Raw genomic sequence first — 18,835 nt, forward strand, 5'->3', positions numbered from 1 at the left:
CCTACCAATGACCTAGATTTTTCCCCCTTCTTGAAATTTCAGAAGCCACTTACCTTTAGAAAAATTATCAAATGGGCCAGACTTTTTTTCACCATCCTTCCTTTCTCTCCACTCTTATCCTCTTGCTTCGGCGCTGTGTTAGACTGCTAAGACGGCCATAACAAAGTACCACAGACTGGGTGGCTTAAACAACAGAAATTTATTTTTTTACATCTCTGAAGGCTGGAAGTGCAAGATCAAGGTGTTGGAAGGCTTGGTTTTTCCTGAAGCCTCTCTCTTTGGCTTGCAGGTGGCTGTCTTCTTTCTGTGTCCTCACATGACCTTTTCTTGGTGCATGTGCCTTCCTGGTGTCTCTTCCTCTTACAAGGGCACCATCCATTTGTGTCCCTTCTGACCCTTATGACATCATTTAACCTTAATCACCTCTTTAAAGGTCCTACCTCCAAATACAGTTATGTTGGGGCTTAAGGTTTCAACATATGAATTTGGGGGAGATACAATTCATATTATATAAAAGGTACCCTGTATTCTATTTCTTTCTTCACTCTCCCTACCTTCCACTCTATCTCGGTTCCCAGGCAGGAGTATTATAGACCCATGTCCATTATTTGTAAATATGTAAACATCGGTTGAGGGGTTAGACACATTTAAGTTGGGCATGAAGCCTCAGGCCAATGGAGGAACTCAAGTCTCCACCAACAGACAAAGTCATAGAACTAAGAACAGAACTGGAGTTGGAGTCCTCAGGCTTTGAGGACCAGAAAGTACGCAGCACACTTGTGTGATGAGAGATTATAATTTTTAAGTCCAGAGTTGGAAAAGAAAGTTATTCCCTTCTCTGTCATCCATTTAACCCTTTCTATATACAATAGTATCAAAAAGATAATTGAAGAAAAACACCATTTTTTATTTCCAGATCTCCTTGGGTTGCTCACTGGTGGTCAGAGTACACAGGTATAGAGTATTTCTCAGCATACAGTTAGGGCCTCTTTCTTAGGAGGGTATCTCTGAAACCCTAGAAACCATTCCCAGCGGTCTGGCATTGGGCAGAGGAGGTGTTGCCTGAGTGTTTCCATGGGCCACAGCATCACCCCATTGCTGCAGACTCACCCTGTGGACCCAACAATCCATCAGAGGCTGGTGTCGACCAGTTGTCCAGGCTGTTGGAGCACCTGCTTCCTTCTGTTTATGGCATTAAGAACTTTCTTCCTGGGACCAAGCTGCATTTGTATACTCTGAAGGTCCTCATCAGAGCAAAGCAACAGAGCTTCTAGATCAATCTGCTCTCTCATGAAAATGGGAAGGAATTCTTCCAGATGATGGGACCGCAAAAATACTTCCAGAGGAGTAGCATCAACCACATCTTCCTCCCACTCCACTTCATCCTCATCCCAAGGCAGATCATCTTCCTGGCTGTTGTCCTCTTCCTCTTTATCAGCCTCAGCTTCATCAGCCTCTGCTGTTCTGTGTCTCTGTAGCAATTCACTGCTCATTTTAAACCCGAATTCCCTCTTGCTGTCTGAGATGTCTTCAGAACTTGTTATCTTGTTCCTTCTTAAAACAATATTTCCTAGACCTGGACGGTTGAGAATGGATTCATGTTGCGCACATCTGTCCTCCTCTTCTGAGAACTGGAGCTTGTCTTGGAAGTCCCCTGAGAATGCATCTTCCTCCTCTTCTCTGAACACTTCCATCACATTCCTCTGCCCACTTCTGCTCTCCTTTCCTACCTGCTCTGCTGTATCTTTGTTCTTCTTGAACTTTATCTTGAAGGTGTCTTTAATGCCCTTAGACAGTGACCCAAATGTACCGGAAGCAGCAGCATTTGAAAGGGATGACGTGGAGAAAGTGCCCTTGGAAGAAGAAAGAGTCCCAGACTCCTCCTTGCTGTAGTTGCGAGCCATCTTATTTTGGTGCTTCTCCTGGAGCTTCTCACATTCTTTGATCTGCCTCCTAGCATTCTTCTGAGCCTGCTCCTTCAGCCTGGTAATTTTCTTGGGGTTCATGATATTCTGGGCAGTGGCAGCCTTATCCAGGAGAGCAACACATTCATTTTGCTCTCTGCTGGCAGCAGCATCCAGGGGAGACTGTAAGTTGTTGTCTAGGGCAAAGATGTTGGCACCAAAGTTGACCAGGAATGAAACACAGTGGGCATGACCATTGGAGGCTGCATAATGCAGAGGAGTATTTCCCCAGATGTCGCATCTATTGGGGTCCCCTCTAGAAGAGAAAATATCAAAAATACATACAAAAAATTTTTTTTCTTAGAATCGGAGGTCCAAAAAAATAAAAATAAAACAAAAATGAACAAAATACATGTTAATCCTGCCTTAGCATTCTGAAAGTCCAGCTATGTCACACCTAGACATCACATGACCAGAGACAGGAAGAGCTCATCTCTACCCTTAGTCTCCTTTCCAGAAGCAAGGAAAGCTTTCCAAGAACTCTCCCAAAAAAGCAACTTTCATGTCTTGTTGTCCACAATTGGGTCGTATGCCTATAGGAAGAGAAATAGAGCTACCATTTTTAACCTAAGTTGATTAAAATTCCCCCCCCTCAACCCCCCCTCCCCCCCTGCCCGCAGCTGGGGATAAGATTACCCAGTGGTGTGCTGGTAAATGTCTAACTAGTTTATCCACAGGGAAAAAGATCAAAGCTCTGATCTATAGCATGTGCCAATTTTGGGTTGTAAATACACCCACCATGGCAAAATCCAAGCTATTAATGTGATAGTACTGGACATGGAGTTTGGAAGAGATGTACAGTAGCACACCTTTATAAATTATTCCCACCATATATGTAGATATAATAGACATGCAAAATCTTAAGAGAATAGATAATAGTAAAATGTACTCAAATAATTAAGAAATGATAAGTTTTGAGTATTTAAAAGTATAGTATATTAAACCATAAGTTTAAATACCTTTATTTTTAATAATGACTGTTTATCAGACTCTTAGACTTCCTGAAAATTTAGCAATCATCTCTTATGAGCTGGTAAGAGCTGGTTCCCACTCTAACAGTGTTACCACCAGAGTCACATGCAGGAAAATAAATAACTGAGCAACACTGGGATCCCGCTAACAAGAAAGAAGAGGGTAATGGATGTTGGGTAGGTAGCAAACTGTGTCTGCTATAACCATTATTCATTAAAAGGGTAGAACATCTGCACTGACTCCCCCACTTACTTCCCTGTAATTACAGCGTCCTATATGTGAATAGTTCTGCAACAGTTTGTGGTGGAATTGGGGGCGCGTTAGATGGCCAGAGACCCCATGCCAGCATAGAAACAGGCACTTGGTCAATGCTCAGTGAACATTTGTGAGATGAATGAAAGCCTAATGGAATCTTGCCCCAGGCTACAATGGCACCCTTCCTGTGAGATGGTGAATTACAAACAGGCGCAAACAGAAAGTAAAGTAGTAACTTATTGTTACTATGGCTCTGGCCCCAAGCCCGAATCCCTGCTGAGAACTCTGGTAATACAGGTACTAAAGGGCATCTTCCCTCACCCTAGGCTAGACCCCCAAATCAGGATCCCACTAAACTTCCCCCAGGCTGGCCCCAAGGGAGAACAGGAAAGAGGGTCTGAGAAGGCCTCTTGACACTCTTGGTGAGAAGGATGTGGAAACAGGAGAGACATCTGTGCCCTTGACACATCAATGCTCTGTGACCCTTCCACTATTCCGCGCTACTCAAAGTTTGTTCCCTGGATTAGTAGTAGCGGCGGCAGCTACTGGTTTGCTACAAATGCGGAATCTTGGACCCCCGCCCAGACTTCCTGAATCAGAATCTGAAGTTTAACAAGATCCCAAGGTGATCTATAGGCTCACGGCAGATTGAGAAGAGTTGCGCCCGTTAGTGCGGCCCGACCAGTGTCCAGTAATTTGATGAATCAGATTTGTAACTCCTCTGTGGGAACCCCTACCTCCTCCCAGTTTTCAGTTATGAGCATCTACACATTCAGTGCCATCACCACCAAAAACTGTCACCATCCCCTTCTCAGAGAAAGACCGGGATAATTATCAGAGGGGTAAAATAAGGCTCTGAGTGCCTAACTCATTTGTCTGGTGTTACACAGGCAGCGCACTTGGGATCAGGCCCGCCTCTGAGTCGAGCGGTCGACCACAAAAGACAGTCTTACCTGAACACACCTCAGTTTTTCTACTTCACCAGCTACGAGGCCTCAAGCTCAACTTTTATAGGACTCAGTGTCCTCATCTGGATGAGGATGAGGATAATTTTCATGGAGTTGTAATGTGACTAAGTTAACGTAAAGCATTAGAAAAGCGCTTGGGACATAGTTGAATCCTCAATACACATTATTATCATTTCCCTTGTCTCTAAATTCCTAATCCCTAATTTCATATATGTTTTTCTCACACCTGTCTAATAGCACTATAATAGGCCCTGCAACTTTTTAATACTTTAAATCTTACTTAATCTGTCCAACATTTATGCACCAATCTCTCTAGTTAGATAATATGCCTCAGAGGGCCAAGACTGTGTCTCTTTGTCCTTTCTATAGAATCTCCTAGCAGAAGTCTTAGACTCAACCTAAAGACACCAAGCAGGGAATGTAACTGAATGGAGACAGGTTTCTTCCTTCGACAAAGTCATAGTTGAGTGCAAGCTCCAACGAGAAAGGAGAGCTGTCGCTCAACAGCTGACTGCCACCTCGAATAAAAGCAGACACAATACAGCCAGAGCTTCCATTTTCCAAACAGAGCCAGAAATCCAGAATTTCATGTGGGATTTTTTGATTTTTAAATGTTGGCTCAAATTTAAAAGAAAAATACAGTGAGGTCCAAATAAACCATATTTGTGGACTAGATCCAGCCCATACGCTGGCAGTTGGCAACTTTCTCCTGAGCAGAGAACAGCATGAACAGATGCACATATGGGTGATGTTAAACATGGCATATCTGGGGAACCAGGAGTACATTTCAGCGTGACCAGAGTGCATGGAGATGGGGCAAGAGACATCCGGGCAAAGAGGAAGGTAAGAAAATGAAATTCAATCTAAGGAAAGCAAATACGAAATAAGACCGTTCTGTTGGGCAGTCACGTCCAAAAGGTCTGGTCAGTGCTCCTGATTTAATTGTTTTGGGTCAAAGGAAACCGTTTTCAGCCTTAGTGCAGTTGCGTACCTTAGGGGGGCATAGTGCCTCACCCCCAAAGATGTAGTTTTATTTTTTATTTATTTTAACCAAGCACCAAGACTCCTTAAATACTCCAGACATCAAAGAAGGATTGTAAAAACATCCAAGATGGTACTATAAACCTAAACAAAAACACACCGGTTAAATTTGCCTGAAATTATTGTGGGATTGGGTAATTTAAAAAAGAAATTACTGAGAGGAATGAGCTATGGTGGGGATATTAAGGGTATTAAGAAGTTTAGGTTAAATCTACATGCTTTGGGACATACAAAGTAGTGGAATTTTCTTTTCTCAAGGGAATATTTTTAAATGATCCTTTCAAGATGGGAGGAAGGACATGAAGAAAACCTTGAGATTGACCCCAAAGATGGGTCTCATTTTAAGAAAATTGCAAATGCAAAATTCCAACTTTATAGATGAAACTTGGTAAGATGATTCAAGAGCTTCCCTTGTGCATTTAAGCTATTTCCTCTTGCAAAAATTCTACTTAAAGGCAACTTTCCAAGTTTGTGTATAACTTAAATCAAAATATTTTCTAATGACAAGTTTCATGAGGTCCTTCTAAATTCAATCTTTGTGTGTCAATCCTTGGTGTCTTTTTTTTTTTTTCCTAAAGATTTTATTTATTTATTTGACAGAGACAGACAGCCAGCGAGAAAGAGAACACAAGCAGGGGGAGTGGGAGAGGAAGAAGCAGGCTCCTAGCGGAGGAGCCTGATGTGGGACTCAATCCCAAAATGGTGTGATCACGCCCTGAGCCGAAGGCAGACGTTTAACGACTGTGCCACCCAGGCGCCCCAATCTTTGGTGTCTTTCATACTTCTTGATAGAACCATTACACATACCTGCCCAGGGATTCATGAACTCGTCCCCCCTCGTTTGATGATCTGAGTCCTATATTGATGCTGTATGGTTTCCTGGGCTCAATTCAGTCTAGCATTGATTTCTTTTCCTTTTTTTCTTCCCCAAAGGTGAAACTTACTGAAGAGGTTTTAAAATAATCCATATTTTGCCCTTGCTTTTTGGTAGGTCAGCGCATTTGGGCAATAATTTTTAAAGCTGGACTAGTATTGTCACTAAATAGGCAATTTGCTTATATGAACTTACTCTGAGCATCTGGTCCATTTCAATTTTTTCTTTTGAGTTAATTTGATTTTTTGTGTATGTGAAGCTGTTCTCAGAAAAAAAAAATCAATCTTTCAAAAATGCTTTTCTACATAAAGAATATTTGGACTTACTAATAATCAAAGAAATGTAAATGAAAATGATGCACTACCATTTTTTTGCCCATCAGATAGGCAAGGATTAAAAAGAATAGTAATACTCAGTTTTGGCAAGAGTATGGGAAAATGAACAATGATGGGGGAATCATAAAGTGGTTCAAATTTCCTGGCACAATGTGTGCCAAAAGCTTTTAAAACATAGCACCCTCTTGAATCAACAATTCTGCCTTTAAGAATTTATCCTAAGGAAGTATTAGGAAGGATGTTCATTTCAACTTATTTATAAGTTAAAAGACTGGATTCAAATTTAAATGTCACGAGCAAGCAACTGATTAAATAAATTATGATGAAATCTTAAAACAGAATACCATGTAGTCATTAAAACAGTGGCATAGATTTCTCCTTTAAAGTTACAAATGAAGAAAAAAAGTGCAAACGGTCCATAATCTATTGTGAAATAATTAGAAGCAGATTTCAAAATAGTTTGTATAATATGAATGCCTTTTATAAGGGGGAAAAATGTACTCGTGTGTACATGTTCTCAAAGGAAAAAGTCTGGAAGGATATATGCCTAAATGTTAATGACTGTTGAAATTGGTTTGATTTTTACTTTATTAAATACGTCTTTCTACTATGATATAAAATTTTGCAACAAGTGTGTGTTGCTTTAGGAATCAGGGAGGAAGGGGCACCTGGGTGGCTCAGTCAGTTAAGCATCTGCCTTCAGCTCAGGTCATGATCCCAGGGTCCTGGTATCAAGTCCTGCATCAGGCTCCCTGCTCAGCAGGCAGCCTGCTTCTCCCTCTCCCGCCCCCCACCCCCCGGCTTGTGCTCACTCTCTTTCTCTCTCTGTCAAATAAATAAATAAAATCTTAAAAAAAAAAAAGAATCAGGGAGGAAGATAACTTGCTTCCGTTAGAAAATGAAACAAAACTAAAAAAACTCACGTACACTTTGTAGGCAAAATGAAATTTTGTTAATTGGGACCATCTTCCAAATATAAGATAACAAATGTAGTTATTGCTTTTCACCTTTAAATTTTGAAAAGAAAGAAACAATTTTTAACAAAGCCAGATATTGGATATTAACGGTTACCACGTGACCTACTGTCAATGATCAATGACTGATAAACTTCTAATTTCAATTTTTAATTTTTTTTTAAGATTTTATTTATTTGACAGAGAGAGAGACAGCCAGCGAGAGAGGGAACACAAGCAGGGGGAGTGGGAAACGAAGAAACAGGCTCCCAGTGTATGAGCCTGATGTGGGGCTCGATCCCAGGACTCCAGGATCATGCCCTGAGCCGAAGGCAGACGCTTAATGACTAAGCCACCCAGGCGCCCCCAATTCTTAATTTGTTTCCCTTTTTAACCCCCTTAAATCTAATTGACAAATTGATTTCCCACAGTTCCTATGCTATGGTCAATATGGGAACCTAAGAAAACCTGTACAAGACATTTTCTTCAGCGTATGTACTCCAAGACTACTTAACACAACAGAATGTGGAGCCTTACCTTCCTCTTCCTCCACCCACCACAACATCCAGTCAACTGTAATTGATTCTGCATCCAAACTGCCACTCAAATCCATCCCTGTCTCCTCATCCTCACTGCCACTGCCCTCGTCCTGCTGGTCTCTCATGTCAACCATTAAAACCGCCCCTGAACATTTTCTGTGACTGCTGTACAGCTGCCTGAGTAAGTTTTGTAAACACAAATCTACCAGGTGGCCACCCTGTGTAAACCTGACAATGGCTTCCTGTGCCTTTAGGACGAAGTTCAAGTCCACAGCAGAATTTACCAGGCTCTTGTGATCTGGCCTCTCCCCACTAAAAGCCCTGCTCAGCTTCAGTGCCTAGAACACACAGTGCTCTCACTTGGAGGAAACATTCTTACTTCCACCTCTTGGCCAGCTTTACAGGTATCTTCTCACCTTTAAGTCCTAGCTTCAAGGCTCTGGAAAGCCTACCCTCACTCTCTGGATTGGGATGGATGTCTGTGTTATTTATTTAGTGCTGTCTCTTTCCCCCTTTGTAACATCCATCATACATGACTGACTTAATTTCTGTCTTCCTCTCTTAAATCTGATCACCACGAGGAGAGGAAGGGTGTCTCTCTTGTTGAACACAGCATCTCCAGTGGCCAGTAAAATGGCCGGCATGTTGCAGATATATATAAATAAATATGTATGAAATTGAAATTAATTCACTTAGCTCCTTTATTAACATTTTCTTTTTGTCTTTTCTTTACTCCTGGTGGGTTATAGTTGCCAACACTGCCTAGCCCCTCTGGTAACAATCAGAAGAAAAGAGCTAGATAATTGCTGCATTAGAACTGGGGGGGCGGATGGTGTGGGCATATCTAATAGCTAGAAAGGTAATAAAGTTCAGATAGGCTGAGGTTCCCTTTTATAGCTTGTAAAGCCAACTACTTCATCTAAGAATCATGGGCTTGCTTTAGGATTGAATATTAATAAAAGGCTGTGGGATTATAATGGCACAGATAAAAATAAAATAAAATAAAAACACATCATTTTTTCCAATCAAGGTTGACATCTTAAAGTCAAGTAGAACAGTGATTCATTTTTAAAGAGTCAACCATTTACATTTCATGGAAAAGATTTTTTTTAAAAGCACAGAATTAAAATATAACGCCCCCCCCCAAGGCAGATAACAAAGGCTTAGAGTTCAGAATCTTTCTATGTGTGGCTCATAAGGGATGAACCATCCCCACGGTGCCAGTTCTTAGCGTGAAAAGAGCACCTCTAGGCAGTTTTCTCTCTTTCTCTAAAAAGACGATTATTTAGACAGTCTATAAAGGACAAAGGATTTCCACTGACTTCGCTGTCTCTTGCTGCTGTCTGCAAAATCCTACCAGAAGCATTGTCTCCAATCAAAACTATCAGGTTGAACCTACCCTCGGCTGCAGATTATTTCTAGGGCTTCCAGATTCCCATGGTAGGCTGCCAGGAGTGTGGGAGTCATGCCATCTTCATCGGAAAGATTCAGATCTCTCTTAGTGGCCTCTTTCAAAAGTTCCAGGTAGCTATCACTAGCAGCTTGGTGGTAGCGAGTGGACATTTTTTCTGCTCACCAAAGCCTGGCCAGATAGCACTGTCCAAAAGAGCCGGTTGTTGGTGGAGCAGACTTCCTACAAAGCTGGTTAATCAGTGACAAGGAAGAGTGTCACTCCAGGACAAAGCTCATTTTAGCCTCCCTCCATGGAAGGCAGCCAGAAAGGTTCATGGTGCTGAACTTGGACCTTTCCTTTCTGGAATGGCTATGACGTCGAGTATTAAGGCCTGCTGTGTTTCTCTTGAGTGTTGTAAGGCACATTTAATTTCTCTATGTCCGTTAGCAAGTCTCGAATGTAATATTGGTCATCTAGGCACAGAATGTACAAAACAATTTCCAAACAATTCAGAACTAGTCTAGTTCACTGGGGAGGTCTATTTTTTAAAACTATTTTATTGAGGTGTAATTTACATACTATGAAATTCACCCATTTAAGTGTATAAGTCAATGATTGTTGGCAAATTTACAGAGTGGTGCAAGTATCACCATAATCCAATTTTAGAACGTATCTATCACTCTCAAAACATCCTTCATGCTCATTTGTAATCAATCCCCATTCCCATTCCCAACCCCAGGAAACCACTAATCTGTGTTCTGTCTCTATAGATTTGCTTTATATGGGCATTTCACATAAATGGAATCATAAAATATACAGTCTTTGTGTCTAGGGTTTTTTTTTTTTTAGTTTCACATAATTTTTTGAGATTCATTCATTTTTTAGTATGTAACAATACTTCCCTTTTATTGCTGAATAATATTCTATTATACCAATATACCAAATTTTCATTATTCATCCAGTAGCTGATGGACATTTAGATTGTTTTCTCTTTTTGGTTTTATGAGTAATGCTATGAGCATTCACATGCGGGTCTGTGTAGACATATATCTTTATGTCTCATTTTGTCTCTTGTTTATACCAAAGAGTAGAATGGCTGGGTTATATGGCAATTTATATTCAACTTCTTCAGAAATTGCCAAACTGTTTTCCAAAGCGACCACACTTTCACATTCCCACTAGCAATGGATGGCAAGAATTTCTCCATATCCTTGCAGCTTCTATTGTCTTTTTGTTTATGGCCATCCTTAGTGGGTGTAAAGTGGTATCATTATGGTTTTACTTTGCATTTCCTAATGATTAGTGACGTTGAGCACATTTTCAGGTGCTTACTAGCCATTCTTACATCTTATATTTAAGTTCTTTGCCCATTTTTCTCATTAGGATATTATCTTATTATTGAGTTATAAGAGTTCCTTATATATTTTGGACAAAAATCCTTTATCAGATTTATTTTGAACTGAATGAAAATGAGAACACAACATCTCAAAATTTATAGGATACAGTTAAAACAGAGCTTGGGGAAGAAATTAGTAGTTTTTATGCCTAAATCAGAAAAGGAGAAATATCTTAAATCAGTAACTTCCACTGGAAAAGTTAGTGTAAATAAAGAGCACAATATGAAACCAAAAACATGGTCCAAATCTATCTGTAAAAAAAATAAATGTAAATGGATCAAATTCATCAGTCAGAAGACTCAGCTATATCTTATCTACAATAGACACAGCTAAAATATAAAATTGTAGAAAAATTGAAAGCAAAAAATGGAAAAGTTTTATCAAGAAAATGCTGACAGGGACACCTGTGTGGCTCAGTTGGTTAAGCATCCAACTTTTGATTTCCTCTCAGGTCATGATTTCAGGATGGTGAGATCGAGCCCTGCTTCGGGCTCTGCGCCTGGCATGGAGTCTGCTTGAAATTCTCTCTCTCCTTCCTCTGTCTCTCCCCCCAACATGCACACATGTGCACTCTCTCTCTCCCTCTCTCTCAATAAATAACTAAAATCTCAAAAAAAAAAAGGGAAAATATTGATAAAAATGGTATAGCTGTATTTACATCAGACAAAATATAATTTAGACCAAAAAAATTGCTAGGGATAAAAACAGATAATACATAATGATGAAAGGAACAATTCATCAAGAAAATATGATAGTCCTAAATTTGTATGTACATAATAACATAGCCCCCAAATAGAAAAAACAAAAATTAATAGAATTGGAAGAACAATCACAGTAGGAGATTTTAACACACCCTCTTAATGGTATCTATCAATCAGACTAAAGATCAGTAAAAATACAAAAGATTTGAACACAATTAAAAAGCTTGATTTAACAATCCTATGTAGAACTCCATACTCAATAGAAAATACATGTTCTTTTCAAGCACACAGAAAATATTTATAACAAATTGCCCACCTAATAGAACCAGTGCAGGCCTCAATAAACATCAGATGATGGTTTTCATGTAGACCATGTCCTCTGAAGACACAACAATAATATTAGAACCCATGACCATACACAGCTGATGAACTATTTATGTATTTTCTTGTGGTATATATTTTACATAGTTTTTACCATCAAATACATAACATTTTGGATTGTTTTTCCCTTTCTTTAATCCACCATAAGTATTTCCCATATTGTTACAAAATCTTTTTTTAAAAATATTTTATTTATTTTACAGAGAGAGAGAAAGAGAGAAAACAAGCAGGGGGAGCAGCAGAGGGAGAGGGAGAAGCAGGTTCCCCACCAAGCACGAAGCCCCACATGGGGCTCAATCCCAGGATCCTGAGATCATAACATGGGCTGAAGGCAGATGCTTGCCCGAATGAGCCACCCAGGCACCCCACAAAAGTATTTAATATGTTCGAATAACAGTCCATGGAATTGAAGTGAGGAAGACCTATTTTCAAAGTCCGTAACTATTTATTCTTCTTATCTCTTTTTGTCTAAGCCTTTATTCTAAGATAAAGTATCTGTCCTCTTTGAGAAAGTACAAAGCTTTCATCTGCAAGCCCCTCACAATAATTACCTCCAAGGGTCAATGTTTTTTCCTTTTCGTGGTTTCTATGAGAACACCAATAGTAGCTGTATAAGCAACCCGGAGGGCAGCTGCTTTATTTATTTATTTATTTATTTATTTATTTATTTATTTATTATTTATTTATTTATAAAGCGGGAAAATAATTTTTTTTTATCCCAGAGAGAGTGAAATATTTGAACACGATTGTGGATACTTTGAGAACAAGGTCATGTTCCTCAACTAATTTTTGCATAAGCCACTTTAATTTAAAGATAATTGTATTCATGAATGCACTCTAAAATAGAAAATTGGTATGTAACCTAAGAGAGGGCTTCTCAAAGATGGATTATTTGTAGTAGAATGCTAAGAGCCAATCAAACAAGGAATCGGTTATGAGATGAAGATGATGATAATGATAATGTGATAATAATGATGGGGAGAAGGAGAGTGATAAGGATGAGGATGGAAGCAAAGATAAAGGGCAGAGCAATCATAGATGAGAAGTGTTGAAAATGCAGAAGGAAGAGTTCTCCATTAGTACTTACAACTTGGACTTAAACTCTCCTGTGAAATGGTAAGACATCTGAGCTTTTTTTTTTTTTTTTTTTAATGGTAAATATCCTAGCACCCTTTGGCATTTCCTTAGAAAAACTTCTTCAAAAGAATGGGTTGGGAAGGGGACATAACGCAGAAATAAATCCCAAACTTGAAGATCCTCCTTAACTCATTCCCTCAAGATGAGGTTGACAGAGAGGGTGGAACTTGGATCTAGAAAACCTGAAGTCCATATGATCTAGAAGAACTTACAGCATCTACTTGAATCTCCATTTCTTTGTGGATAAAATTGGGGAATATTGCTCATGATCATATCATCATCTAAGCTGATAGTATACAGGTGAAATGAGGTGAAATTCCTTACAAACTGTAAAGTATGGTTTTATAAATGGGGAGAAGCATGTGATTGTGGCTAAGGGAACAGAGAAAGAGAGAGAACTAAAACTTAGTAATTGGTCTTTCTTCTTATTTTCTACTGTATTTCTCGAAGTACAAAGGAAACAAAATTGGAAGGAGATGGTGAGGGCAGAGATTAATGAAAAAAACTAAGATTTGCATATATTTTAGACACTAACTGCTCATGAGGGGTCTGGATAATTGTGGGGCAACTGTGGCTTGTGACATTATGTTTTGATAGTAATTGGCCTTGTGGAAAAAAGTAGTTGGGTCTGTTCCAACAGTATGTTGCCGGGCTCTTTGAAGGTCAGAGAAGAATACCTGCCCTACACACTGGTGGAGACTTTAAGGGTCAGACTTAAATGCCCCTGACCCTCTCCTGAATTGTTCTATTAGTGAGCAAGTCAAGGCCCTCATCAACTTCCTGTTGTAACCAAATCTGTCCTGCCCCCACCTGGTTCTACTTCTGCCGTATTAGTATAATTTTAGAGAAACATCCAGCTAGTGATTTCTATGTTCCTCTGGCTGCCACTTAGGTTCAAAGGGAGCATTTAAGTATTTCACTTTTCAGAGGCCTGTAGACCAAACACTTCATTTTGCCAATGACCCAGAGAAAACAGGGTTAATTGGGCCCCCCGAGGGGAAGCACTTGGAGAGAGTCTCTCACTAATGGCTCTCCTCCTCCCCACAAAGCAAAGGCACTGTCTACTCTTCATTGTCGTGTTTATAATTTTCTGGCCTCTCCTGCCACCTGACAGCTGAATGTTGTAAACAGTTGTCCCATCTACCCTGGAGTCCAATCCTGGCTGAAAGGAAGTAGCCCTAGGATGGAGAATTTACTTAGGATTCTGACTTATCTATAAAACAGAGTTCTATGTGTTCCTTTGCCCAGGCAGAGAGAGGGAAGGAACAAAGATTAGTGGTAGTTGGTACCTCCAGTCTACCCCAAGGAAAACCAATGCCAGCAAAGTGGAAACCAAACTTCTCCTTTGTTCTGAAAAACCATTCACTGCTAATTGGGAAAGAAATTCAATGGCTTGTGCAATCCAGAAACACATATTTTTATTAATGAGATTGCACCCTAAACCTCAAGAGATCTGGTTTTCAAAAGAAGCCTGTATTTGTTCTCCAAAGCTATTCATGCCTAATTACAGAGGAAATTCACTTGTATGGGAGGGAAGCACATTTTCACCTAATAAGGAAAAAGAAAAGATCTAAGCAAAATGTTTGCTTTTAACAAGATTACTTCATCTAATGAGCATCTTATTATGAATTTTAATGAAAATAAAAGCAATAACAGAAAGTGAAAAAAATTAAAAGGGATTACAAAAGTCCTGTTGCTACCCAGAAAACTTACAGGAATTATGCAAGGTTATAAGAGGCATCATTAATACACGACTGTATGTGCGGAACTTGGGTTTGTGAGAAAGCTACCTGTTGACGTAAAGACATTTTCAAGTCCATTATCCAGAAAATGTCACTTACACACGTATTTTTTCCTCGTCAGCACAGCAAAAAAACTCTGCAAACCATTTGATGTGGATTTTTCCCATTCAAAAGAGATTGAACAACCCTGCTTCTCATTTAAACACATATATCACTTTTAAAATACGGAGAAACTTTCTTTCCCACGTTGAAGGTCATTGGTGGTATTTTTCTTAGAAACATTGTTAAATACAAACATGAGGCAATCAATGGAGGCATTGTCTGCCCTTTTGTTTTTTTCTTCTCCAAATGAAAACATTTATGAAAATATTTAGGTGGGTAAGTTGACTATTGAAATTGTAATGTCCCTGAAGTATTGATTGGGCTTAATTTATTCACATAAGTTTCAAGCCATTCAAAGCCCAGTTTCTCTGCCAGAAAAACAGACAGAGCTGTTATTGTACCATCTGGTTTGCATGAGGAATCTCTTGGCATCTCTTAACTGCACATTTTATAAATGCTAAATCCCAGATGGCATTACATTGTAACAGTGGAGAGTTTTATAAAGGTTTCCAAAAACAAATTCTTTAAAATGTGAGTGCTGGATAGTCCAAGCAGGGACTTTGAATTTAAATTCTACACTTCAATCAACTGGCTTTGTTAAGTAGACAAATTTCCTTTTTCTTTTGCCTCTTCCCCTTTCTACTTAATTACTGGCTCTGTGAATTTAAGACTTTAATCAATAAAATCATGTGGCCTGAATCCTTATCCAAAGCTTAAGTTCTTATAAAAATTGCAAGAACAAATGATCACCGGAAAACCTGTATTAGTTGCCATTTTGTTTCAAGATGGCAGAATTTACCACAAGTGAGATATGTTACAGCACCCATTAGCAGATCATCAAATACCATCAAAACCACTCAACTCTCTCAGAGCTGATAGTTGAACTGGAAACCAGGCAAATGCGAACACCATGCACTGTGTTGAAACAAAGCTCTACTACAGTAATGGTTAAGAACACGGATTCTTAAGGCAGAGACTGACAGACACCAAGCCAGAAATTAGATTCTGCCATTAATTTGGGCAGATTACTTCTGAGCTTCAATTTCCTCGCCAGTAAAATGAAGAGAAAACTCCACAGACTTATTGCAAGTAATATTACTTACAGGGTTGTTGCCAGTAATTAGAGTTAGTATTTGTAAAATACTTCACATAGTGTGTGGTGTGTAGTCATTACTCAATGAATGTAGATGAGTAGTCATCCTGCTGGAAATAGAAGCAGGAGTAGAAGTAGTTCTACTAGTAGAAAGGTAGGAACTCTCTCCCCCGTCTTTAGGTCAATCCTAGATGTATAATTACTGCATTTTCTTAAAACTTCTTCTCTTTCCTCTGCATTTCCTCAATAACAACAACTAGGACTTGGGGATCTTTTTGGTCCCATCCCTTACCATGGTACAGGAAAAAGAGTACACATTCTATAGTCACACAGAGTCGTATCTCAATCTGAGAATATGTATTTGCCTTCTAGGGCTGCCCCAACAAAGTACCTCAAACTGGCTGGCTCAGCCAACAGAATTTTTTTCTTATAGTTATGGAAGTTAGAAATCCAAAATCAAAGTGTCAGCAGGGTTGGCTCCTTTTGAGGGCTGTGAGGGACTGTTCTGGGCCTCCCTCCTTGGCTTGTAGATGGCCATCTTCTCCCTCATGCTGCCTTCCCTCGGTATATGTCTCTGTCCAAATTTCCTCTTCTTTTAAGGACACCAGTCATACCGCATTATGGCCCACCCTAATGATCTCATTTGAAGTTAAATTAGAGGCTTTACCTCTAAATACAAAGACCTCCAAAGAGCTAGGCTCAGAACTGGCCTATTGCCATTTCCACCACATTCTGTTGGTCAAACCAGCCAGATTCAAGGGGGAGTGAAGGGCACAGGGAACAGGCTGACCCCAAAACAGGTTGCAAGGGATAGGAGTACACGAAGGGGTGGAAGATGGTGACTTTTACAACAGATCTCCATATCAGCTTCAGAACTTTAGTATGTAACATATATTTATCAACTAAAAGGAATATGTTGCATTGCCAAGGAGACCTTTTCTCTACTTCTGTGGTAACCACTGCCCTAGCTACTACCTATGGAATAATCTATGTTAATACTCGTATGTAAATGGGTTCTTACTTAGAACTTCTGAGCCATCTTTGTCATCCATTTCCCTAAGCTTCCCTATCTTTATATTTACAGGTCGATGAAGCTTCATATGCCTTTGTCCTAGTTCTTTCTGAGCCCATGACTATCAGGAGGCTTATTCAACTTGGATCTGACTAAAGAACCAAAGGGGAAAATAACATTAACGTCGTATAGTTACACTGTTAAAGGAACTAACATATGATATTCGAAAACATTCTCATTGACACAGTCTCACTTATTTTCCCAAGTTAAATTCATATTTGACATTTGAAAGCTATTTTAAGCTGTATTAGCATAGCTGGTAGAAGTTTCTAGACTTCCTATTTATCTTATACTGCTAAATTCTAATTAATGCCATCTTGTACTTCTAAAGCTAACTGAAACTGTAGGAGAAGCACTGAGTTTTAAAACACCCTCTCATACACACACACACACACACACACACACACACAGAGAGAAAGAGAGAGAGAGAAAGAGAAAATCATAACGAATTAGAAAGAGCTTGGGAATGGACATCGGGATTTAGTTTATCACTGGAGCTCTGCTGCTAACTTTCTATATGATCTTGAGAAAGTTATTAAACCTCTTAGGCATCATTTCTTCATTTTACAATAGGGATATGGACTTTGGAAGCCTCATGAACCAAATCCACTCACTTGGGTGTTATAACTTTATATCATGAAGTTTGAACCCATGATTTGATTCTAGAGCTTACAACTGATCCCTTAAATACAACTCAGATTTACTGTTACTGCTATTATCACTTTAAAGTTATTTTATTTGCTATTTTATCACCAAGACAATTCAACCAATACAGAAAAAAATAAAGTTAGAAAAACAGGAGTTCCCCTCCCTATTCCTACAGATGATACAGTACATATATTTATAAGCAGTAATCGAATGAGAGCGCAAACCAATCAGAACTGACAACAGTTGTAAACGACGAGCATAGCCAGACTGGGCTGGACCCCCTGAATACCTGCATGGTCTCCTCCCCTGGGTAACACGGTTAGCTCTCTGGAAATGTATTCCTGGATTTTCAGTGCAAATACCCATGCACAGACACATAAATATATAGACACACACATAGTTTTTTTTCTTTTTCTAAGTAAAATATGAAAACATATTAATCATACACCTCTGAAACTCCAATGTCATTGTGGACAGCTTCACTATCAGCATTCACAGATCCACCTGAATCCACAGATTCATTTTAGTATCTGAAGATATTCATAGTTTATCTAACCATCTCCTGATGATAACATTTAGGTTGTCTTCAATTAATATGTTTATATTGTAGAAAATAAGACAATAAGCCTGGAATTTAAGAATTGTAAACTGGTGTTTATAAGAACTGTTTTTCAGAAGTAAGGAGGCAACAACACCGCCTTGTTCTTATGCATAACAACCTAAAATTCCCTTCAAGAAATGCCTGGTAATTAGCAAGTGGTAAGTGACCTCAGGACCCTCCAGGAGAGATCCATTCGGAAGGGGAGGGAATGCCTTGTAGTGATAAGCAAAGTGTGCTAATGAAATTAGTCTCTGGTGTGCTCACCAAGTTCACCAGAGCCCACAGTGGTCCTCCTCCTTTCCATGCCTCCTGCTCAGGGCTTTTGTGCTGCCCTTAGTCTCCCAGAACCCCCAGTTTGGGGCTGAGACCAGAGGTGCCCTTTCCTAAGGCAAGACCTCACACTCTGGAGAAAAAGCACAATTTGGGGGCTGGGAGCCTGGGGGTGGGGCCTCAGAAGGTAGAGCAACACATTAGCCTATTGCCTCTCTGACCACCTTCTTACCAGGTCTCTCCGAATCTTCCCTCCACGCTCCATCCTCTACTACCATCATGGTAGAATACCTTCACATTTGTCACTTTTTGGAAAATATGCTTCAGAGGAAAGGAGTAACTATTGCTATCGTGCCTCTGCTCAGAATCTAAATCCTTTCACCACCTCTACTCCCAG

The 18,835-nt window shown here is 39.6% G+C and overlaps 1 protein-coding gene across 5 annotated transcripts in view; it reads right to left on the reverse strand.

The window, feature by feature from the left end:
* Positions 1-180: 180 nt before the first annotated feature.
* ANKS4B (ankyrin repeat and sterile alpha motif domain containing 4B) overlaps positions 181-18,835 on the reverse strand; it is a 44,324-nt gene continuing 25,669 nt past the window's right edge. For 4 of the 5 annotated variants that reach the window (XM_087869925.1, XM_087869921.1, XM_045776425.2 and 1 more), the window contains one exon: positions 181-2,220. In XM_087869925.1, coding sequence (XP_087726051.1) covers positions 1,131-2,220 — 1,090 coding nt within the window. In that variant the 3' untranslated portion in view covers positions 181-1,130. Of the gene's footprint in view, positions 2,221-9,300; positions 9,575-18,835 lie in introns of those variants that run through there. The other variant, XM_045776423.2, reaches the window with a different exon arrangement.

This window comes from Ursus americanus, chromosome 2 (assembly GCF_024610735.1).
Source record: "Ursus americanus isolate L20-20 chromosome 2, mUrsAme1.1.p, whole genome shotgun sequence".
Classification (NCBI taxonomy): Eukaryota; Metazoa; Chordata; class Mammalia; order Carnivora; family Ursidae; genus Ursus; species Ursus americanus.